The sequence below is a fragment of the Loxodonta africana genome, chromosome 11 (assembly GCF_030014295.1).
Source record: "Loxodonta africana isolate mLoxAfr1 chromosome 11, mLoxAfr1.hap2, whole genome shotgun sequence".
NCBI lineage: Eukaryota > Metazoa > Chordata > Mammalia > Proboscidea > Elephantidae > Loxodonta > Loxodonta africana.
In genome coordinates, this window is record NC_087352.1 from 85887930 (window position 1) to 85913550 (window position 25621).

Sequence of the window (25621 nt, forward strand, 5' to 3'; positions counted from 1 at the left end):
TCACTGAGGCGGTGAAAACAAGGCAGAGAAAGATCATTCAGGAAAATTAAGAGAAAAACACTAGTGTTACAGAAGACATAGGAAGAAAGAGGAGGCAGGGAGAACTCTGAGCTCCTTCCGTGTGGCAAGAGCCCCGTCTGCCCTGCTCACACTGTCCCAGCACACGAGTGCCGGGGGCGGGTGCCATTCCTATTACTCAGTGAGGTACATCAATGACATGGCTTCTCCAGCTTGTTAGGGCTTGTGGACTTACGCCTAGCTGGAAGCACTTCTCTTCTAAGAATGCCAAGTCTATGACCTTTCCTGGTATTTAATTTCTCTATCTAATACATTTAGTGAAAACGTGAGAATTGGCTGGGATAGAGGCCATCCAAAAAGGCTTTCTTTTTGCTATTGATCTTCTGAGTCCTCTCAGGAAAGGCATGTTGTACACATGGCTTCAGTGGATGTCCAGGGAAACTTTATCTCCTTTCGTCAGTCTTAAAAGAGCTTGAAAGTGGTTGACATCATGAAAATTTTTTAAAGCATTAAAAGTGATTACCAGCTTCCCTGTATTTGTCATTGATTCATAAAATCTTCTGAGTATATTCCAGCCCTTTTGCTTGTTCAAAGAATCTGATGCTATAAATCTTTCATTATCAAAAGTACAATTTTACTTTTTCGATTGCTATGATATCAGATTATTGTTTCACGCTGCTCTAAAAAAATGATATTCACATCGTTATGACCGCGATCCAGATAGTGTTGGCCAAAATAACAGATTTCTTTATTTACACAATATGATTCTGCAATATCGTCTGTGATATAACCAAAGATAGAAGAAGAAAGAGAATCCGAATTTGAAATTTGGATGGAAAGTTGGAGATGATTTTATCAAATCTTCATTTTACAGATTGGGAAGCCGAAGCCCAGGAAGATACAATGACTTGCCAAAATCTCCTATGTTGTACATGACTGTGATAATTTTATGTGTCACTTGTTCCCAGTGGTTTTGCCAAATACCTGACTAGTTGTTGTTCTATAGTGTTATCTAGCTAACAACCTGCGATATGCAGATAACACAACCTTGCTTGCTTAAAGTGAAGAAGACTTGAAGCACTTACTGATGAAGATCAAAGACTATACAGCCTTCGGTATGGATTACACTTAAACATAAAGAAAACAAAAATCCTCACAACTGGACCAATAAGCAGCATCATGATAAATGGAGAAAAGACTGAAGTTGTCAAGGATTTCATTTTACTTGGATCCACAATCAATGCCCCAGGAAGCAGCAGTCAAGAAATAAATGACATACTACGTTGGGCAAATCTGCTGCAAAAGACCTCTTCAAAGAGTTAAAAAGCAAAGATGTCACCTTGAGGATTAAGGTGTGCCAGACTCAAGTCATGGTATTTTCAATAGCATCATATGCCTTTGAAAGCTGGACAATGAATAAAAAAGACCAAAGAAGAAATGGTGTATTTAAATTATGGTGTTGGCAAAGAATATCGAACATACCATGGACTGCCAGAAATATGAACAATTCTGTCTTGGAAGAAATACAGCCAGAATGCTCCTTAGAAGTAAGGATGGCAACACTTCATCTCATGTAATTTGAACATGTTATCAGCAGGGACCAGTCCCTGGAAAAGGACACCGCGCTTGGTAAGGTAGAGTCAGCAAAAAAGAGAAGATCCTCCACGAGGTGGACTGCCACAGTGGCTGCAACAATGGGCTCAAACACAGTGACCACTGTGATGATGGTGCAGGACCCAGCTGTGTTTCATTCTGTTGTACATAGGGTTGCTACGAGTGGGACCCAACTGAAGGACACCTAACAACAATAACAAGTGTAATCTAATCCAATGTGATGTAATCAACTTTGATAATGTAATCTAATATAATACAATCAATCAATCAGTCGAAAGGAGAGTTCCTTAGGAAGTGGTCTGCCTTTAGACCATACCAAACAAAAAACCAAACCTGAGGCTCATAATGACCCTATACGACAGAGCTGAACTGCCCCACAGGGTTTCCAAGGCTGTAATCTTTACGTAAAGAGACTGCCACGTCTTTCTCCTGACGAGTAGCTAGTGGGTTCAAACTGCTGACCTTCTGGTTAGCAGTCGAGCTCTTAATCACTTTGCTACCAGGGCCACCCTTTAGACTATACAAAAAAACCAAACCCATTGCCATCAAGTCAATTCTGACTCATAGCGGGCCTATAAATAGACTATTTAAATATATACTTAAATAGACTATAAATAGATATTTTGGCAGAACTCAATCTCTTCCTCTCTGGACTCTGCCCTCTTCCCATCACCTGACCTATGGATTTTGGACTTGCCGGCCTCTACAACTGTGTGAGCCAATCCCTTGAAGTAAATCTATGTCTATGTATCTGTCTGTCTGTCTGTCCCGTCTGTCTCACTGCTTCTGTTTCTCCAGTGAACCCTAACACAATGACAAAGATGAGTCTAGAGCTCAGTTTGATTACAATATAATTTATTCTCAATTGTCTCTAAAATTACAACACTAGTTTTAATTAAGTAAAGATTGAATATTGTGGATTGCTAGAATTATTTCTGTAATTCCTTTAAAAGTAAGTAAATTAATATTTGTAACATTTTGACATTCTTTTAGTGAGTATGGTAAATTCCAACACCTAGAAATAGGCAAACAAAAATTTCAAATTCCACCTTTTAAGCTTTGTAATTTGTGAGAATTTGTAGAATGGCTAGAGAGTCTATTGTATAACTGGGAAAGGATGTGTTTTCTTTTTATTGCAAACTCCAGGTGTCTCTGATATACTTCTTTTACACGAGCTCTGGGTTTCTCTAAACATACTCTCCATTTTCATGAGGAAATTTTCTAGGAAAAAAAGCACATTCTTTTCTTTAATATTTTCTAAAGGAATAATCCTTCCGGCTTTTTTTATATAAACACTGGAATTACCATGGGCAATTTGTGCAATTCACAGTAATGTAGTAAACTGAACATTTTTCTTACATGATCTGCCAAGGGCTCTTTCATGACAAATCCACTTTGATCATGGGTAGATACGTCATCCCATTAGGTTATTACGGTCTCCTTAGTAACGTCAAGGTAAACAATCTTACATCTTGCTTTAAGGGTGATACAGGTCAGTAAGAGTCCATTCCTGCTGACTCTCTTTCAGGTTTGGGCAAAACTATAAGACATGCCTCTGTCCTGAGTTAGGAATTTTTCATTCTACTAAATTGTCATTGGCTAATGAAGGTTCGTTAGAAAACACTTTAGAATTTTACCTAAAATACTACGATAAATCCATCCATCATCTCCTGGTGCCTTAACCAATTTTACAATTTGTATTGCAGTCTCCATTTCCTTTCTCTGGCAGCAATAGACTCACTCACTGCAAGAAAGCTTCTGCCTGTACCCATTTATACTGCTGACCAACTACTCCGTTTTTTAAAACTTTCTGCCTCTAATTCTCGAACGGTGAATTCCGCTGCTTCTCTTCTACCTGATAAAGGCTTCCCCGTCTCCTTCCAAGACCCTTTTATTACCACAATTTAAATATAGGTATTCGTCAAGGACCTGCCCCTGGACCTTCCTCCTGTGTATCTACACCTTCTCCCTTAGGGAGCCCACTCACTCTCACTTATGCACTGGCTCCCAAACCTCCAACCCCAGCTCCAAACTCTTCACTTGGATCCTGTGCTTTCAAAAGAAACACTGAAGTAACCATTATAAAAAAACTAAGAACTTCATTGGACTTCCTTGCACTCATTTTGTGGTTTAGGAAGTTTTTATTTTTGATAATATACGGGGGGCACTATAATGTTTTCTAAGATGCCTAGGTGGTGCAAACGGTTTGCACGTGACTGCTAACCTAAAGGCTGGTAGTTCAAATGTACCCAACAAAACCATAGAAGAAAAGGTCTCACAATCTGCTTCCATTGAGATTACAGCCAAGAAAACCCTCTGGAGCAGCTCTACTCTGTAACACATGGATTCACCATGAGTCAGGACTTGCTCGATGGCAACTAAACAGTAAGAGCAACATAACGTTTCCTAGCCAATGTACACCCAAAGGATCACAACAGAATATTGTCAGAGACAGTTGGCCCTCAGTATCCACAGTCCACAGATTCAACCAATCACATCTCGAAAATATTAAAAAAAAAAAAATTACATTGTCGCTGACATGTACCATGTATTAGGCCTATGATGGCTGCATCTGTACTGAATATGTAGACTTTTTTCCTTGTCATTATTCCTTAAATAATGCAGTATAACAACTATTTACATAGCATTTACACTGTATTAGGTATTATAAGTAACCTAAAGATGATTTAAAGTATGAGGGAGGATGTGTGTAGGTTATATGCAAATACTACACCATTTTCTATATGGGACTTGAGCATCCTGGGATTTTAGTATCTGTGGAGGGTCCTGGAACCAATCTCCCATGGATACTGAGGGATGACTGTATAGTGCTGGAAGATGAGTACTTAGGTTGGAAGGCACTTAAAATACACAGTGGCCACAACAGTGGACTCAGACAAACCAATGATAGTGAAGATGGTGCAGGAGTGGGCAATGTTTCCTCCTGTTTGTTGCACACGGAGTAGCCATGAGTCAGAGCTGACCTGACAGGAACTGACGACAACAATATAACATTTTCCATACTTAGAGCTCTAAATATCTCAGTACAGCTGGGATTGCAGCCACTGCAGATTCCCGGACTTCCATTTCCTAATAGCCAATCCAGTATTCCTGTTTACCTTCCTCTTCTGTTTTTCCTTTTCATTTCTTTATTTTCTCAAAAAATATTAATGCTTAGACATCCCGCTCTGCATATTCTATTTGTCAGGCTTCTCTTTCCTGCTACTGAAACATCTGTGCAAATCAATTCCACATAAAGGTGCTGAATTATTTCCTTTGATTTGTTCTTCGATTATATTAAAGTGAAAACAGTTATTCGCAATTCAATCTGCTTCCCCTTTATAAGCTCCTGGATTTCCTTCTTTGAAGCCAGTCCTATTTCTAGTTTCATTTGCTCTGGTAAATACACTGAGTACTGAGGATTTTGGGGTGTCAGACTGAGGAACTATGGAAGTGTTTCATTAACAGAAGACTGGCCTGGTTGACTGTCTTTTTTTTTTTTTTTTTAATTTTTATTAAGCTTCAAGTGAACATTTACCATTCCAATCAGTCTGTCACACGTAGGTTTACATACATCTTACTCCCTTCTCCCACTTGCTCTCCCCCTCTTGAGTCAGCCCTTTCAGTCTCTCGTTTCGTGCCAATTTTGCCATCTTCCCTCTCTCTCTATCTTCCCATCCCCCCTCCAGTCAAGAGTTGCCAACACACTCTCCAGTGTCCACCTGATTTAATTAGCTCACTCTTCATCAGCATCTCTCTCCCCACCGCTGACCAGTCCTTTTCATGTCTGATGAGTTGTCTTCGGGGATGGTTCCTGTCCTGTGCCATCAGAAGTTCTGGGGAGCATTGTCTCTGGGATTCTTCTAGTCGCATTCATATCATTAGGTATGGTCTTTTCATGAGAATTTGGGGTCTGTATCCCATTGGTCTCCTGCTCCCTCAGGAGTTGTCTGTTGTGCTCCCTAGCAGGGCAGACATCGATTGTGGCCGGGCACCAACTAGTTCTTCTGGTCTCAGGATAATGTAGGTCTCTGGTTCATGTGGCCCTTTCTGTCTCTTGGGTTCTTAGTTGTCGTGTGACCTTGGTGTTCTTCCTTTGGTTGACTGTCTTTAGACTGCTTTTGTACTAACTCTGCCATGACCATCTGTTCAAACCCAAGATGGCAGGTCTTGTCAGTGTAGCTCTCTTGGCTTCAAGGATAGAAACGTTCCCATCTTCTTATCCTTGTGGATGTTGCTATCAAGAGCCACCCATTTTATTCAGGAATACTCTGGAGCTCTGATGCCAAATGTTTCTGACCAACGCATCAGCTTCCCGTCAATAAATAATTTTGTTTTTCACAAAAGAGAGACTGATGTCTATGTGAACACAAAAAGGGAGCAGTGTGTGGTAAGGGAGTACTGGAAAATAACAGGGAAGTATTTGCTATTTGAGGAAAGAAGACCCTGAAAGAGGCAGAAAAGAGTGGGATGAAGAGCATACAGGCATGTTAGCCTCGGAGAAGAAAATGAGAAGAAGATGAAATGGGAGCAAACACAGTAGAGTGAAATAGAACAGTGAAGATGTTAAGAGGAATGCCAAATAACCCTGCTGAAATTAGGAAGCATGGCCATGTGATGGACCAAATCTATAAGCTTCTGCCACTTGCCCAGTGCTCTCTGGACCAAGGGTTGAAACAAGTGAAAGAAGTGGAGGTGATTTTCCCTGGAGAAGAAAACCTAGTTCAATAATGAAGTAACAGAATCACACACATTTTTCTCTTTCTCTCTTCTTTCTATAAAGGTAGTTTGACTGACTTGGCATAACTGGCACATATACATCATTTCAACTTCCACTTATCCATATTCTCCAGCCACAAGACTGCAGGCCACTCCTGGGCATGGTCTGTGCATTTCTGTTCCTTAAAAACCCCTAGTCCTGGCAGACGTCTGTGTTTCCACACTAAGTACCACTCTCTTCGTACACTAGTACTTACTGGAAATAACTTAAATGTTGTCACAGGCCCACAGGTGAATCTGGTACACAATAGAACATTTAGTCAAGAGCTCAGTGCCTGACTTCCTTCCAGAGAATAACTTAGGCACTGGAGAGAGCAGAACCTTCATTAATTGTGATGAAAACTCTAGCTTATCACCTCAAACTCTTCCTGGAAATCACACTCAGTTTAGGCTCACAGTTTGGAAGGCTGAGGGCTGAGGTGACTCAGTGAGGACTCATGCACAAACTTGGAATGTTTCATGACTAAAGTTTTCTCTCAGCTTCCTTTCAAGGTCCCAATAGCAGAAAGGAGTTACTGGACACCAGACAACAATGAAAGGTGTGGTTAAAGGTCCTTCCTTAGGAAAGCAAACATGGCTGCCCTTAAGCTGGAGCCCTTTCCATCTGCCATCACCCCCTTCCAGCTCTCAAGCCCAAATCACAGGCCCTAGACCCCATGACAACCATGTACCTGGGGTGTATGGGGAGTCAGCGGGGAGAGTGGATAATGAACACTATGATTTCTCCTGCACATTGCCATCCTGGCTAGGACTCTCTACGTTCTGGCTCAGTTTTTCTGCCGTATAACCCTATATGTAATTCTTGCCAGCCTCTCTAGGATACCAAATCCTGTTCTTGTCTCCTCCAATCCTGCTGAGAGTGGACTGGTCACTTGGAGTCATGAAATATCAGCCACTATCATTAATTGCCGCTGTCCACCACAGCTCCAGATACAGAGCCTGATTCGTGAACCAAACTTCTCATGAACACAACATCTGCTTGTGACACTCCTGATTTGTGCTCCTCTTGTAGCTACTGTGCACTGGACGGTGGAACCTGTGAGGGCCACCCTACACTGAAGTCGGGCTCTCTAGGCGTGTCCTGACCACCCCAACCCTCTCTCCACTCGGTACCCCGATGCTTGCCTGTCTGAGTTACGGCAGCACACCCAAGGATTTCAGACTTTGTCCTGCACCATTCTTCACAAAAATGCCAACTAACACTAGAAGGAAGGTTTGGAACCCAACTGAATAAAAATGAATAGTAATTACCACAAGTTAACAAAAACTAAGTCTCGGCTATAGGGGAAGAAACGGATAACTGAATTATGTATAAATCAGTGATTGCTGCCTTTTTATCACCATGGTGGCTTGAGATGATCCTGCCCCATCCCCCCAAAGCCTGAGGGGACCAATTACCCCATACACCTATAATCCATTCTTATTGGGAAGCTCTGTCCTAGACAGTCACAGACCTAAAGACTTGAGGTAAACGCAGCATACTCCCAGGACCATCAGAAGTGGAAAGTAACACTGACTGGTGTGTATGGAAAGAGGGCATCTTACTTACCCACAACAGGGCCTCACAGGCCAATGCCCTGAGCTCACCTGCACTGCCCGCTGTCCCTGTCGCACTCAGGGGTGGCAGCCCCCACGGAGCCCCACCGGGAGCAGTTGCAGCCCTCGCAGCCGGCCAGGGGGTGGAAGCTGAAGGAATGGATTTCGCACACCTCGCACTGGGGCCTGACCGTGTGGGGTGGGCAGAGGCACGTTCCCGTCGTCTCCTCACACAGGCGCCGGCCACAGCTACAGGCTGGCGGGGGATAAAGTGACACCGAGTGAAGATCAGACACTGCCTAAATAAACAGAACTCCACCACTGCCAGGAGCTCAAGAAACTTCCTAGAAGTCTGGGAGAAACAACTTGCTTTCCCTTCGCTAAGGACACGGTGAGGGTGAATTTTATGTGTCAACTTGGCTGAGTTATGGAGACCCAATGTTTGGCTAAACACTAGTCTACATACGTGGTGACAGTATGTACATGTGATTAGAAAGGAAATCTACTCATCTTAAGTAAAGCAGATTATGCGCCATGATGGGGGTGGGCTTCATCCAACCAGTTGAAAGCCTTAGGAGCTAAAACTAAGGTTTCCTGAGAGAAGGATACTGCCTCAAGACTGTAAATGGACATCCTACCGGAATTTTTAGCCCACCACTTGGCCTGCCGATTGTGAACACAAGACTGCCAGAGTTCCCAGTCTGTGGCCCGACCTAGGGGTTTTGGGCTGGCCAGCCCCCTCAGCCACATGAGCCAGTTCCTTGAAACCAATCAATCTCTCTCTCTCTAGACATGGATATACCAAAACCAAACCAAACCTGTTGCTGTGGAGTCGATTCTGACTCACAGCAAACCTATAGGACAGAGTAGAACTGCCCCCATAAGGTTTCCAAGGAGTGGCTGGTGGATTCGAACTGCCAACCTTTTAGTTAGCAGCTGAGCTCTCAACCACTGTGCCACCAGGGCACCTAGATGCATAAATATATGTACATATGTATGCGTGTGTGGGTATATATATATATATATATCTTTGCAGCACGGACTCACCTGGGTGTTCATTAGAAATGCAGAACCTCAGCCTGGTCCCCAGGCCTGGTGAATCAGAATCTGCATTTTAGCAAGATCCCCAGGTGATTCCTTTGCCCAGTAAATTTGGGAAGCACTGCTCTAGATGAACAATCAGTGTGTACGTACCACTCACCGAGAGGCAGGGCGGGCGGACAACAAGGCTGCACTTACGCCTGCAGTGTGGGAATCCATAGTAGCCCGTCTGGCAGCGGGTGCACTGTCGCCCGATGACATTGGGCCGGCACGGGCACTGCCCGCCCTCTGGGCTGCAGCCCTGGCCCAAGGCCCCAGCAGGGTGGCACTCGCAGGGCAGTGCACCATCATGGTACAAGGCCACCAGGGACCTGGCAGAGTTCTTACAGAATCTGGGGGCTGTCTGGGGGCTGTGGAGACAAAAGCATCTTATGGTGGGATCAAAGGCAGCAGCTCAGAAACCATCCCGACAGGTCCACCGCCCCTTTCCCATTTGCCCCATGCAGCTACGTCTTTGGGGAGAAGCCCTGAGTCTGAGAAGGGTGCAAAAGCACCCTACCCCTGCATGCACAGCTGGTGACACCCCTGCCCATCCACCCTAACCTTAACTCAAATCCTAACTGATGGTCCTTCACCCCCATCTATCCACTCTGGGAAGACCCACCACAGCACAGGTGTGCAGAAATTTTTGGTGGCTGGAATAAAAGGTTGAAAATATACCTATAGGATCAATTGTATGGTATGTGAATTATATCTCGATAAAGCTGTCACAAAAAGAGTAAAAACAGAGTATGCCTACATATGTAATTATAACAAAAATAACAAGGAAGAGAACTGCCAACATTTACGGAATGTTAAGTGCCAAGTACCACATGCCAGATGCTTTGCATACATGCCACTTAACCTCACAAGCAGCCAACCAGTTAGGCCTAAGCCCCATTTCACAGACATGGCAACTGAGACTCCTAGAAGTTAAGTGACTTTTCCAAGACCATAGAGCTATGGAGTGGTGGAGCAGGCACTCAGACCCACAGGCACTTGACCTCGGAGCCTTTGCTCTTAATATTCACTCTCCTGAGGCTTTGGTCTCCCAGGGCCCCCTGCAGCTCCAGGTTCCTCAAGAAACCTACAAGGTGGGTATGCAGAAGAGAATGACAGGAGCATGGTGCTCAGGCTGTCCTGGGCACTAAGCATCCAGGAACCCAGGGAGGGAGCACAGGTGGTCATATCTCTGTGGTACCCCCACTAAGAAAGATGACAAAAGAGAGGGGGATTAGGGCCTACGTCCCTTCAGTGGAGGGGACCATGTGTGTTAGCACTTAGGAATCTGAGTTGGCAAACAGGAAACAGCAGAACAGAAGAGAAACTCCTAACAGCCCGGTAATCCCAGTGTGGAGGGCAGATTCTGGCTGAGCTCAACGCTGGGAGTGTAATCCTGCCCAGACAGCACACCATGGTGCAGTTGTAGGATGATCGGTTCAGAGAAAGGGCATTTCCTCCCCCACCCAGACTGACTGCCACTCCTGCAAGTGGCAAAAGAAGACAGGTCCATGGGCCACCCTCCCCCAACGGTGTCCTGGCTGGAAAGGCAGCAGTGCCCCAGGCCTTCTAGGGCCTTCCACAGAGGGGTACTTACTCAATATAAAAACTGTCTCCTCCACAGTTGTTGACAAACTCGGACGACTTGTTCATGAATTTCTTGTGTAGTGTTCGGGGGTCGTAATTCTCCTCGGGTACCACCAGAACACGGACCTAAAAGAAGCCCATCAGAGTGTCTTTGGACTTCCAACAACAGGGCACACATAAGGATATTCATTATAGTTTCTTTTCTCTAGGGTCAATGTTCTTTATTGTTAAGCCCAAGACAAAATGAAATAAATTTTTTTTTTTTAAAGAAAAGAATCACAAGAACAAACCTAAACCAGTCTTGAAAGCTCAAGCCATGTCTCCATGAACAAAACAATGAAGGCCAGGACAGACCCCTTAGGGTACCTGCTCGGAGAAGCAGCAGCCTTGAGTGCTGGGCTGGGACAAGGGGCCCTTTCATTCATTTATGGGACAACTCTGGGTCCCTGAGCATTTACATTACGTATTTTTATGAGTAAACAAAGTGGCAAGACCAATGGAGAACCTAAGAAATGCTTGCATAGGTCTTAGGTTTGTTCTGGTGCTTGTTTTCTGAAGTTTGCATCATACCTAGGACTTTATCATAAGTAACTGTAGCCCCAGGTCTTCCAAGTATCCCTGGGTTCTCCGTACCTGTGTACATCAGACTGTACCAATAACGAATGCTGCAGGAAATTTCAAACCTCTTTGTCAACTGCTCACTGATTTAGAGCTCTTATCTATTACTTTCGGGTTATTCAGTTCAATCAACATTTGCCAAGCATCATGTACCAGGCAACATTCTAGGCACGGGGGATACAAAATGAGTAAAGTAAGGCCCCTAATCCCTAGGAAGATGACACCTTTAGAGAGTGAAGAAGGTGTTAACGTGACACCAGAGGGCCACAGAGCAGGGCAGGACAATGTTTCCTGGCTCTCTCGATGGCTTGACTGAGAAGACTGATTACTTCAGAGCTGGGTCAGTAGGTCTCTTCAGGTAGAGAATTGGGCAGGAAATTCTAGACAGAGGGACAGCGTGAGAAAGCCTAGCGGTATGAGAGGAAATGGCATTATCTGGGGGCTTGGGAATGGGCTAGTAAGTCCAGAGATTGGGGTGGTTGGGGTGGGGCATCGAAGAGGGAGATGGTGGGAAAGGTGAATAAAGGATGAATTAGGAGTAGTTTGTGAGGGCCCTGGAAGCCAGAGCAAAGCATGTGTATGTGTGTCCTGTACCCTGTAAGTGCTGAGGAGCCAGGGAAGGCAGTCAAGCAGAATGGCATGATCAGATCTGCTTTGGCCAGGTAGGTAACTGTGCAGAGGATGGAACAGAGGGAGGGAGACCAAGCAGGAGGGCCTGGACCAGTCTAAACAAGAGAAAAGATAGTCTGACCAGAGCAATGGGACTAGAACTGAATGGATGTGTTCAGGAGACAGGACTGGCCATGGAGAGGAACAGGGAGAAGAAGGGGCTTCACTGGTGACTCTGGCCACTGCATGAACATGTTTCCATCAACCAGATGATGAACAAGGTAGGGGACACCCTGGCTGCATAAGAACAGGCTAGGTTGGAGGAACTGTGAGCTATATGGCTATGCGGATGGTCACATATTGGGCCTGGAGTTCAGGAAGACTGGAGATAAATTTATGGATGTGGTTGTCATTCAATGGAGGACAGAATAGAATCAACGGGAGCAGAGGATGTTGTCCAAAGAGAGATGACATAGGACAAGGGGCTCGGCATTTGAATCTGAGGGAACGCCAACAAACAGGGACAAGGGGAAAAGAGAAATTACTGAAGGAACACTAGAGAAAGTGGGAGAAAATTCAGAGAATGCAGTGTATGGAAACCAAAAGAAGAAAGTTTCAAAGAGAAAAGAGTGTTGAAAGGTTCAGAGAGAGGTCAGTTAGATGAGGAGACAGGAGGGGCTGATGGGAAGTTGAGATGCCCACTTTCCAGAGCTGCTTTCAAGTAGGTTTTTTCTTCCTGTTCATTTCTCTATTATTCCTATTCCCCTTGATTTTAATCATCACACACTTTTTATTTTTGTAAAAGATACCTATAAAATTTAAACATTTTTCTATAAATATGACTTCAGCTTCTTGGAGGAATTATTTCCATGAGCCAAATAAACACGCAGAACTGCTGACCAAGGCAGCCACGTGAAGAGCAAGCTGAGGAATGAGTGGAACGCACCAATACTAACGACTTTCCATCTGGAACCTTCACAGTCACGGCAATCTCAGGCTCTAAGATGTCAAATGCAACCTGGTCTCTGGAGATGACTTGGTCTTGGCAGCCAAGCACATGGGGGCAAAAAGAGGCATGAAAGGAACCTGGACAGAGAGAGAAAATTTCAAGTCCTGCTACAGCAGGGATGGCTCGAGGCTGGCAGCCAGCACGGCCCCCTCACAGCAGCTCACCTGACCACTGCTGCGCTCCATCCACAAACACCTGTGCTGGGAATGTGGGGTACACTGGTTGATAAAAATGGATGACAAAGACATATCGGCCCAGGTGTGGCACGTGCCCTCTCAGGGTCACCTGGTTCTAAGAGGGAAGAAAAGTAAGAAAACAAAAACAAACAACCTCAAATGAAGAGCTACAAATCATTAGAATCATATAATATTCAGAGGTCAAAAAACAAAACAATAACCAATGAAAATGAGTGGTCATCTAATATAATACAATTGTGTCCTCTTTCAGATGAGAACTGCCATTTAGGGAGGGTAAGCAACTTGCCATATGTCATATACTAATTTCATAACAAAACCAAGACTAGAGCTCTTATGGTCTCAATTTCAACCCATGTCCCTAAGCTGCCTTTCCCATGTGGGATCCAACAATATTTTATCTCTCAGATCCTGTTAATTTCCAAACTAGATGCAATACAAATTGGTATGAGCAATTGTTGGAATTACAAGGACATCAGAACAAACACGAAGCACATTCCACAACACAGAAAGAAAAAAAGTCCTGAGATTTTATAGTTTACAGTGAACAACAAAAAAGCTTTATGTTATTACACTTTACCTTGTTGCTCTAGATGATTAACCAATAAATACTGATTAATTAATTAATTTCCTACTTGCAAGGCACAGTGCTAAGTGCATGGGGCTGAAAACGAAAACTGTTAGTTACAGCAGCCATTATAAAAGTGCTCATAGTGCAACACGGGAAGGTAACAAATAAACTCGACGAAGTTAAACAGCAGTAGCCCATGAAAATACGAGGTATTACAAGACGGGCTGTGGAAAACTTCCAAATAACTGCATGGGCAGAGACCCGGGAGAGAAAGAGAGAAAGAAAGGCCACGGTGGTTACAGGCAGGACTAACAGGTGTCTGCATTTCTGGAAGTTTCCACAAGTAAGAGCAGAGGTCCTCAAACTTTAGGGGCATCAGATTTACCTGGAAGGCTTGTTGAAACACAGATTCCTGGTCCCACCCCCCAGAGTATCTAACTCAGTAGATCTGGGATGGGGCCTGAGAATTTGCATTTGTAACAAATTCCTAAGTGACACAGGTGTTGCTGGTCTGGGAACCACACTTTGAGAAGCTCTGGTGTAGAAAGAACACTCTCCAGGGCAGTCCTACCTGCGGTGCCTTCAAGGTGATTCCAGAAACAAGGTGAGCAGAAGATGAAGGCCCACCATTCAGGGCATCCAAACTTAATGCTGTAGGAGGAGTTTCATAGGCCTGGGAGACACAGGTGGCACTGCAACACAGAAGATTTTAAAATCTCATTAAAAAACAAAACAAAATAAAAAGCTGCAGTCTTTGAGCACAGACAGTGTGAGCATCAAAAGGATCCAGTCCTGGGGAAGCCACAGTACTTGGAGATCTTTACATCATGATACTCAGAGCAGTCATTTGAACAAATATATTCCAGCCACTTGCTCAATACAACTATTTAAAACTGAAAATCTTAATTCTGAAGTCAAATGGGCTAGACTGAAATTTATTGAAACTTGCCTTTCCAGAACTAAAATTAATTGTTAAATGAGATAAATGCAATGAAACCTCTAAACATAAATGCTGACACAAAACTGTATAAAAACAAAGAACGAATACACCTCCTTTCTTTAAAGCACAGCGAGATTTGCATCGTCTTTGTTGTTTCTATAGCCTAACCCTGTGAGCCAGGTGTCATGACCATGCGTGTAAATGATTTTTAAACCTACATCAAAACGATCCTACCATAACTTCCATGAGCATTGGTTAGTTAATTCTCATAATTGTGAGGTAGGTCACTATTTTCATGGTTTTTCAAGTCAATAAATAGCCTCAGACACAGAGATTAAAGGATTGTACCAGCTGAGTCTTTGTGTAGGCTCAAAATAGAACTCAGGCTAACTATCCTCCAGGGCTAGGCTCAACCATTTCACTCTTGTGTCAGCTTCCTGATGTTTATGGAATTCTGGAAAGGCCGCCAAGGTTAATGATGTAGCTTAATTTTTGTCCATCACAAGCCGTTAGCGCCTTGGCCTGTGATCATTCTACAGTTAAGTATGAAGTTTCAGCCTTACAGGCATTACAGTATTACTCAGGGCATAAATTAAGGAGAAAGGAAGGGAGCACATCACCTTTGACTAAAAAATTGCCCATAACTGGCAATGCAGTGGACTTGAGGTCTCACATATTCAGTGGAGAATTCTTCAACTGGTATGATACAAATCTGATGCTGTTGAGCAAATACAATGCAAAAAGGTTCATCGCAGTGATCAACAAAACCAATGGTACGGTCAAACGCACTATTTTAAAGACGCCGTTAAGTAAAGGCTTCATCCAAGTGAATTGCAATTGTTATTTTAAAACACTAAAAACTGGCATCATTATGTACAACAAATCCTTTCTACTTTTACACAGGACACTGACCACATTGCTTTTGGAGTAACTATAGAAACCAGAGAACAAAATTACAGGGGAGTTTTTTTTTCTGAAACAAGTCTGTTCAGTGACTTTCCTCTTCTGCCCTGGGCCAGCACGGCGGGGGCAGGGGTGTGTGATAGGTAGCAGGGAGCCTGCGACTCAGAGACAGAGCTGCTTCTGTGAGAAATGATCATTTTAATAAAGGGCAATTCGAATATCAGGCACACGTGAACATCGCTCAAGGAACCGTCTCTAGAAGTAGTTTTTGAGTCACATGAGAAACTCAGTCATTAATTTATCAATATAAAATTTAAAAAAAAATGTTGCCGTTGAGTCAATTCTAACTCATAGCTACCCTATAAAAAAAAAAAAAATAGGACAGAGTAAAACTGCCCCATAGAGTTTCCAAGGAGCACCTGGTGGATTTGAACTGCAGACCTTTTGGTTAGCAGCCGTAGCTCTTAACCACTACACCACCAGAGTTTCTAATTTATCAATATATTTTATTTTAAATCAAAACTGTACTACCAGCTTGATCACAAAGCTTATTCAGTAATGACAAAAATTTTATTGAGCACCAAGATCAAAGGATCCTTCAAGACCAAAATGGACAATGCACCTGCCCTAATGAAGCTTTTATTCTAGTCAGATGAGCCACTGAATGACATTGGACTATTTCAAAGAGGGCAAACCTATGCTTAAAAGCTGAAGAATCACCCCCATTGTAACTGCCAAAGACAAAGAGGTTAAGATTCATGTGGGTTATTATGCTTAAAAAGAAAACCTCAGTATTTCACAATAATTTTTAAAAAAGGAAACAACACTGAATTCTAGATGTCTCTCAAGAGCAAGCTCAAAATTTTTAATATTGTCAGCCACAAATATTTTAAACACATTAGAACAAGCTGGCCTGGCATTTCCCAGGGTGTGATACATGCTTAATATTAGCAGTAACAGGAAGTTGTTTCATGCTTAGATAATCTTATGTTTCCTGAGTTATTTATTGTAAATCTGGCCACCTCTTCCTAGCCCAGATGCCACTACGTCTGTTATCATAATTCTCAATATTCAAGTCATGCCATTAAAAGGGTGGGCATGAAGGTTATTTAATCTGCCAAACCTGTCACTGGAACTCTATAGTAGTACGTATCTAATGTACTAAATCATGCTTTTTCTTTTTAACTAATATTTTGTTGTGCTTTCAGTAAAGGTTTAAAACACAGCAGTTTAGGTTCCCATCTACCAATTCCTACACAAATTGTTCGGTGACATTGGTTACATTCTTCACAATGTGTGAACATTCTCATTATTTCCATTCTGGTTGTTGCACTTGCATTAATCTAGTTTTCCTGCTCTTACCTTCTCATTTGTGTTTTAATTGTTGACTATTTGGTCTCATGTAGATGATTTTTTAAAGGAGTGCCATACTCTTGGGTGGTATTCTTTATTTTGTGAGCCAATCTGTTAATTAGCTAAAATGTGACCCCAAGGTGCTAGCTTTCGTTCAAGGTTTAAAGAGTATCTCAGCGCAACAGTTTTGGGGAGTCCTCCAGTTTCAACCAGTCATTAAGTCTGAATTTTTTAAGAATTTGAGGTTCTGCTCTATATTTTTCTCCTATTCTATCAGGATCCAAATATTGTGGACCCGATGGTGAATCACACTCTTTCTGAAACAGAGTAACAACAGTTTGAAAGAAAAAATATACTGGGTGATCATAAACTTTAATATTTTAAAATTCTAAAGGAATTTGCCAAAAAGCTAATAGAGATAATAAAATAGCAAAATGGGAAAGAAAATAAACATAACTGTGGCATTTCTATACATCTGCAGTAATAATGAAACAGGAAATACGACGAAAGATATTTCATCTGTAATAGCAAGAGCAAATAAAAATTAATGAAATGGGGTTTCATGAGATATATTCAAACTGGGTAGCTAAACTTCATTGGACGATATAAAAGGTCTCAAAGACGTAAGTCAAATTTCTAGATGGGAAGAATAAACATTATTAAACTGGCAATTCTTCACAGGTTAATCTTACAGATTTAATGCAATCCCAGCCAAAATTTTAATAAGCTTTGAAAAAACATAGATATCAACAAAATTATTCTAAAATTCAATGAGCAAAATGGAAACATACCAGAAGGAATCGGGCCACATGTGCCTTGAGCTGAATGTCCACATCTGCCAGTAGCTCATACACAGCAATGCGGTGTGTGTGGTCAATCACAGCACTCCGGCAGAGGGTGCTGGGGAGGGAACAGAAGGTGTTAAGCCTGACTCCAAGAGTCTCCCTCATTTTGTACCTCTTTGTGTGGTGCCTGATGGCCCTCACCTTCTCTTATAAATAACTGAATGTACAGTGAATTTTCCTGCACAAAAAGTTTAAGATAGATAAAAACCAGTTGCTGTCCATTCAACCATTCAACCCCTACTCATGGCGTGTCAGAGTAGAACAGTGTTCCACAGGGTTTTCAACGGCTGATTTTTCAGAAGTAGATCACCAGGATTTTCCTCCAAGATGCCTCTGGGTAGACTTGAACTTACAACCTTCAGTTAGCAGCAGAGCATGTTCACCATTTGTATCACCCAGGGGCTCCTAAAGAGGGACAGACTCGTTGCCACTGAGTTGATTACAAATCATAGTGACCCTATAGGACAGAGTAGAACTGCCCCATAGGGTTTCCAAGTTGCTGCTGGTGTATTCAAACTGTCAACCTTTTGGTTAGCAGCCAAGTTCTTAATCACTGTGCCATCAGGGCTCCCTTAAAAGGGTTGGGGAAAAAAAAAAAAAAAACTATCGCTATCAGTAGATTCCAACTCATAGCAACCCTATAGGACAGAGGTAGAACTGCCCCATAGTGTTTCCGAAGAGCACCTGGTAGATTCGAACTGCTGACCCTTTTGGTTAGCAGCTGTAGCTCTTAACCACTACACCACCAGGGTTGCCTTAAGAGGGTTACAACCCCACAATCTCTATGGAGAAAAGAGCCTTCCAACCACAGCCAGTGCTACATCTCTCAGGGCTACAGGCCCCATGGTTTTGAGGAATACTCGGTTTAGTCAGAGGGGTTGGGGGAGAGCCCCAGGGTCAGTAATGGCTGATCTGTAAGACACAGCCTTCTGTGAAATTTATCAATATTCTTGGTACAGTTTGCAAGTAAAGTTATCCATGAGCCTCACAACGACCATCTCACACCAAGTCGGTAAGTATGGCTGGTCTTAGACAACATCGTGAAAAACCCAGATTTTGCCTTTTAAATCACTCTGTTTCTCCTCATTCTGCCTTCCTTATTCCTACCAGTAGTATTTTCTCAGAATGCTCCTTAGAAGCAAGGATGGCGAGACTTCTTCTCATATACTTCTCCTGATATCAGGAGGGACCAGTCCCTGCAGAAGGACATCATGCTGAGTAAAGTGGAGGGTCACCAAAAAAGAGGAAGACCCTCAATGAGAGGGGCTGACACAACAAACTCAAAGACCCTTGGTGAGATGGCTGAAACATCTAACTCAAACATAACAATGATTATGAGGATAGTGCAGGATTGAGCAGTGTTTCGTTCTGTTGCACGCAGGGTCGCTATGAATCGGAACCCACTTGATGGCACCTAACAACGACAGGCCATCAAGTAAAATACAGGATTCAGGAGTATTTAAAAAGCCAGAGTTTTGAACTGAAGACTAAAACTCTAACAGTAAAACTTATAAAGTATTTATTGAGTAATATTTCTGGCCTTATACTCTATAGACTACTTTTCTATCTATAAATACCATTTGGAACTAGTAACATATTAAAATAAAATGACTATCTCTGGTAAATATTTGAAATAATTTATGCAATGACTTTTTTGTAAGGATTAAGTCAGATAAAGTATATAAAAAGCCAAGAAGTTTATGGCATATATTGGAAATTGGATAGGCATTTCCTTTTCCCTTTAATGTGTGTGTGTCTGTGTGTTGATTAAAACACACTCTTTTTGGATTCAAGCATAATTTTGGAAGTTAAATATATTAAATGATTCCCTTAGATTTAGTTTTATATTCATTATATATTAAATTCTCACTAAGAAATAGACTAACAGTAATAACTTGATATCTAATTATTAATAATCACCTCTCCTACAGGGAGTAGGTTTGATTCATCACAGCACTGTTTTAAAAAGTGGTATTCCTATTAACATCACAGCTATTCAGCTGGGATATTGCTCTTTGACGACAGAGTTAGAACTCACTTCAGAAATTCTGAAAAAGGCTCAAACCTCAGCAACAGATGATGCAATGTTGAAAGGGCCTCTCACTTGGAATGGGTTTTTATGGGACAAGTATTTTCCAATTGCACCATATTTTTGAACTCCAAATACTTATCACCTGTTTATTTTCACTGTTCCACATGGCAGGCAACATAAAGAAAAAGGAAATATTTTAGCCAAGTGGTAAAAAACATGGTGGGGCTTTCCTGGGAGGAGTGGGGTCAAATACAATAGATGTGATTCCTCAACTGATAAAATACTGTCTTGGCCTTCTAACGACAGAGACTCCTAAAGGAGAAGTTTGGTGGTGTCACGTGCAGAGACAAAATGAACTGCAAAACCTCAGGCAGTTCTCCCCAACAACTCCATTCAGACAAAGGTCATGAAACAAAGCTTGCGCTGAAAGGATATCCTTTCTTTTTTGGGGTTTGAGATCACTCCTCTTCTCAACAAAGACCTTGAAGCCTCCTTTCAGATGATCCAGGGAGCCCTTAGTCACACCTACTTTCCATCCTACAGAACAAGGACCAAGTCATGCGACCTGGAATGTGTACAGTGTTGTGGGTTGGGCTGAAAGGTGACCTTTGACATAACCTGTTTGGAGAAGCCCAGGCAGAAACAGTGAGACGCCTGCCCCAACCTATGGCCAACAGTCCCCAGGCCTCAGGTGGCACAGTGGCCGACCCATCTGGGAGGACATTTCGGTGGTTGCTGATGCCGCTTTTTGATTCAACTAATATTTCCAGATAATGACAGAACATTCTGGGAACTCTTTTGGGTCCATACAGTGCCCTATTAAAAATCCCAATGCAATTACATTCCTTGGCTTCTTCATCATCACCACGGAGAACGGGCTTTCACAGCTACTTTTTGGAGGGGCGCTAAGGCTCTCTGCAGTTCTCCATCTACTCTTTCGAGGAACTCTGCCTTCCTGTGCCACTTAACTGTACAATTAATTTCATGTGAAAACATTCCTTGCAGTGATTCTTCAATTAAAGCATGTTCTGAACATCTACAAATATCTTAAAATATTATGCAAAAAACACCAATTTTTAATTAACCCTTGTCAGTCAGAGTTCCCGGAAGAGACGAGCTTCATCCAGACAAATTTTAAAATCCTTTGACGCAATATTTTTTCATCAAACTTTCATTATTCTCAGTTCTGAAGAGCATGTTGCCTGTACGTGAAGACAAGTGTACACCTTCTAGCATTATTGTGAACGAGTCTTTTCCTTATGCAATGCCCCCATGCATTGTACACAGACTTGGAGTGAAAGCACTGAGTTCATTACCACCACCCAGGAGGGACAGGGGTAAAATAAAAATGTCATTCACCCAATGCCCTCACTGGGGATGATGCTGGATCATATGATTAGTCACCTGCTGGTTTCAAAAAGGAAACAACTTTCCAATCCAACATTCCAAATAAACACCAAAGCTCCTAAGGCAGGGTTCCTAAAGGTTCAGAGGCAGATGAATCCCCTGGGGTGGGACCAATTACCTGTACATGCAGCTGTAGACGTTCACCTGGCCTGCTGTGACAGACCCGGGGCTCCTCACGTCCACATCAACCACAGACATCTGGTCGACTTCTGTGGCATACTCGACCACGACCACGTAGTGGCCCACCTGTGGGACATGCAGCCGCAGCCACAGCTCCACCTGTCAGAGAATGCATGTGGATACTCCATCATCCAGGCGAGTGTGCACTGGACACCTTTACATAGGCAATGGAGTAAACAGAGTTGAGACCGCATCCTGAAAATATTCTTAAATCCCATCATGCCAGGAAATATGGCCTTAGAAGTATGATTGCCAGATAAAATACAGAATACTCTGTTAAATTATTCATTGCTTATCTGGAATTCAAATTTAATGGTGCATTCTGCATTTTTATTTTCTAAATCTGGCAATCCTACTTATAGGGCCTTCTACACCTTCTCCCCAGGAATGTCTTAACTACTGTTTCTCAAGCAAAAAAAAAAACAGCAAAAGACCCTCCAAAACTTGAACTGAAAGATTTACTAAAGCGGGGGGGGGGAGATGGTGTAAGAGGAAAAGAAACTTTAAAACACATGGATGAAAATAATGTAAAAATGACGCACACACCCCCCACTCCCACGATGACGGCTGTAAACAGCCTGGTTTTCACGCTTCCAAACCATTTCCTATGCCTGAATACGCACAAGCACATACATTTTTTTTTTAAACTGTGATCATAGTAGGCAAGTAGGGATGCTTTTGCACAGTTAACAGCAGAGCTGAGTAGTTGCAACAGACCATATGACTGGCAAAGTCAAGCATATTTACTCTCTGGCCCTTTAGAGAAAAAGTGTGTCAACCCCTGACACAGACAATTGATTGGGAGCTTGGATTGGAATCATACTGCCTCCAGCTGTGTGACCTTGAGCAAGTCACTGAACATCTATGTATTCCTCAGTATCCTCCTGTGTAATATGAGAACAGTAGTACCCACCTCTTAAGACTGTTCTGAGGATTTAATGAACTAACACATGCACAGCTTTTACAACTGTATTTGGCACACAATAAGTACTATTCGAACAGTGGCTATTGTAAACGTGATCATTGCTTTTTGCCACAATTTGCTTTTTACCCAACAGTATTTCATGTGCCTATATCGTACGTGTAGAAATACTTTATTTTTCCAATGGCTGCCTAGTATTCCGTAGTATAAATGGAAAATTATTTATTTATTTAATTAGCCCCTTATTTGATGGACACTTAAGTGGGCTCTAATTTTCCCTACAACATATAATGCAACATAACCAAAAAAGCAGTAGCTGTTGAGTTGGTCTCAATTCATGGCGACCCCATATGTATCACAGTAGAACTGTTTCCTATAGGATTCTCAGTGGCTGCGATCTTTCAGAAGTAGATCATCAAGGCTTTTTTCCGAGGTGCCTCTGGCTGGATTCGAACCTCCAACCTTTTGGTTAGTAGTCCAGTGCTTAACTATTTGTACCACCCAGGCACTCCTTGGTCACCCTTATATATATTCGTAGGCTGGTATTCCTGTGAGCTAGAATCCTAGAAGTGGAATTGCTGGTCAAGCATGTGCGCACATTTAACGCCTGAGCCGATATCAGATCTACAATCCTTAGCAGTTCAACCTACTTCATCCTGTGAGCTCAGGCTCAGCTCCTGCTTTACCACAAATTAATTAAAGTCATCTTCCTACCCCTTGCCTTCAGAAAGTCATATGTACTCTTCCTTCTGCACAGCTCTGAACCACACAACTGCTATTTTCCATGGTAATTTTTCTATCACTTAAATAATAGACTTCCCTCAGGGAAAATGTGTGGATTTTCTACACTGCTTTTTCACTCTGTGTTATAAAGTGAAATATGGCCCTGACACTGCTCCACATGGAGACGTTCTTACTAGCATTTCTCCCCCGGGCACCTCCAAACAAGGGCTCATCAGTCTTCACCCCATCACAAATCACACCCAGGTCCATGACTGATTGGGTTTTCTCCCAGAAGTTATTATTGGCTGCCAGTTCTATTATATCACTCTTTGATAAATTTCTATTACTCTTCCCACTCTGAGTCCTACAGATTGATTTTTGGAATACTTGGTAGAAGGGTTTTAAATATATTTGATGATGCAAGTTTGCAAGTTTTGAGAAACTCAGATAAAAGACATAAAAGATGGCATACAAGAACTTTACTGTTTGCTGTTGTTATCAGTTACTTGTCTTTTAAAAAAGGAATTTTAATAGAACCAATGTCAACCTGAACAGACATTTCCAATGTTGTAGAAGAACTGCTCTCACCTTCAGTAGTATTTTAGGAGACACACAGCAGTTCTCCTCTGACACACTTGCGGTTGCCATGAGTCAGAACTGACTCGACAACAACTGGTTTGGCTTTTTCGGCTTTGGTATACCAATCCACCAGAAAGCAAGGACGTACAATGGTAAATATTGCAGACACGGTCTCTGCCCTCAAGACAGACTTTAATCAAACAATTAGATAATGAGGCAAATACTTCGCAAAATTACAAGTGTAATAAATGCTCCAAAGATGCACTATGGAAACTTGTAAGGAGGAGCCTGAGCTCATCAGAAAGAAGCGGGAGGGAGTGGAAAGCTTCCTTGAAGAAGCAACAACTTAGTTCAGCGCTGGAGGAAAAGCAGCATATAACTAGACCACCAGAGGAGGGAAAAGCATTCAGACAGAGGGAACAGCCTGCAGTAGGAGGGCACACGGTAAGTCTGAGAGACTGAAAGTAAGCCCAAGGGGTAGAACAACACAGAACAAGAGGAGGTATGACTTAAAATGGAACATAGGAGGGGCAGCTGTATAGGCCATGTTAAAAATTTTGCTGTACACCCTAAGAGCACTGAGATGTTATTGCAGTGTTTTAATTGTGTGGGGGGTGGGGGTGGGGGAGCAGGGCAGTGATGATCAGTTATTTCTCTCAAAATAAGCATGCCAGCTGTAGTGTGGAGAATGAGATAGGAGATGCAGTGGGCAAGAGTGGATGTGGGTGAGTCAATGAGGAGGCTACTGCAGAGGTCTTGATGAAAGATGCTGAAGTATTAGACAAGGGAGAGGGATCACAGAGAGAAGTGAAGGATTCACAAAATGTTTGGGAGAGGGCAGGGAAACTAGAGTACTGAAAATGTAACAACCAGACACAATTAAAGAGAATGTTGACACATGTAAAAATACATATTAAAAATGTAACTAATGTCACAATAAAATATTATTTTAAAAAAAAGCTCTAATTAAAACTTGAGGATGGATTGGTTTTGGTTGGGGGTTGTGGAATGGGAGAAATCATGAATGACTCTAAGAATTCTGGCTTATGCAGTTAGATGAATGGTGCTACAATTTACTTAAGTCAGGAACAGTAGTGTACCATTCAACTACAGGAAAATCCAACACCTCGACAACAAAAAGACAAATAATCCAATTAAAAAATGGGCAAAAGATAGGAATAGACTCTTTACCAAAAAAGACACTCAGGTGGCTAACAGATGCAAGAGGAAATGCTTGTGATCACTAGCCATTAGAGAAATGCAAATCAGAACTACAGTGAGATACCATCTCACCCCCAGTATTACTGGAACAAATCAAAAAAAAGAAAATAACGTGTTAGAGAGGCTGTGAGGAGCTTGGAACTCTTATGCACTGCCGGTGGGAATGGAAAATGGAAAAACCATTTTGGAAAACAATATGGCGCTTCCTTAAAAAGCTAGAAATAGAAATACCATATGATCCAGCAATCCCACTCCTAGGAATATATTCTAGAGAAATAAGAGCCATCACACGAATGGACATATGCACATCCATGTTCATTGCAGCATCATTCACAATAGCAAAAAGATGGAAACAACCTAAGTGGCCATTCACAAATGAATAGATAAACAATTATTGTACATACACACATTGGAATACCACACAACTATAAAGAACAGTGATGAAGCTGTGAAACATCTCACAACATGGATGAATCTGGAGGGCATTATGCTGAGTGAAATAGGTCAATCACAAAGGGCAAATGCTGTGTGAGACCACTATTATAAAAACTCTTGAAAAGGTTTACACACAGAAGGAAATAATCTTTCACGGTTACAAGGGAGATGAGGGGTGGAAAGGGGAAAAAAATAACTAGACAATAGATAAGTGGTAACTTTGGTGAAAGGTAAGACAGTACACAATACGGGGGAAGTCAGGACAACTTGATCAAGGCAAGGTCATGGAAGCTCCATAGACACATGCAAACTCCCCGAGGGACCGAATTATCAGACTGAGGGCTGGAGACCATGGTCTCAGGGGACATCTAGCTCAATTGGCATAACACAGATTATAAAGAAAATGTTCTACATTCCACTTTGGTGAGTAGCATCTGGGGTCTTAAAAGCTTGTGAGTAGCCATCT

At 42.4% G+C, this 25621-nt stretch overlaps 1 protein-coding gene across 1 annotated transcript in view; it reads right to left on the reverse strand.

Moving 5' to 3' along the window:
- Positions 1 to 25621, reverse strand: part of LOC100661521 (laminin subunit alpha-3) — a 46591-nt gene that overhangs the window by 8302 nt on the left and 12668 nt on the right. Inside the window, exons 5-13 of the mRNA XM_064293220.1 lie at positions 21214 to 21374; positions 17603 to 17711; positions 15176 to 15273; positions 14187 to 14307; positions 13015 to 13141; positions 12788 to 12927; positions 10625 to 10740; positions 9149 to 9398; positions 7999 to 8246 (exon numbers count right to left, since the gene is read on the reverse strand). Of these exons, the coding sequence (XP_064149290.1) occupies positions 7999 to 8246; positions 9149 to 9398; positions 10625 to 10740; positions 12788 to 12927; positions 13015 to 13141; positions 14187 to 14307; positions 15176 to 15273; positions 17603 to 17711; positions 21214 to 21374 (1370 nt within the window). The remainder of the gene's footprint in view (positions 1 to 7998; positions 8247 to 9148; positions 9399 to 10624; positions 10741 to 12787; positions 12928 to 13014; positions 13142 to 14186; positions 14308 to 15175; positions 15274 to 17602; positions 17712 to 21213; positions 21375 to 25621) is intronic.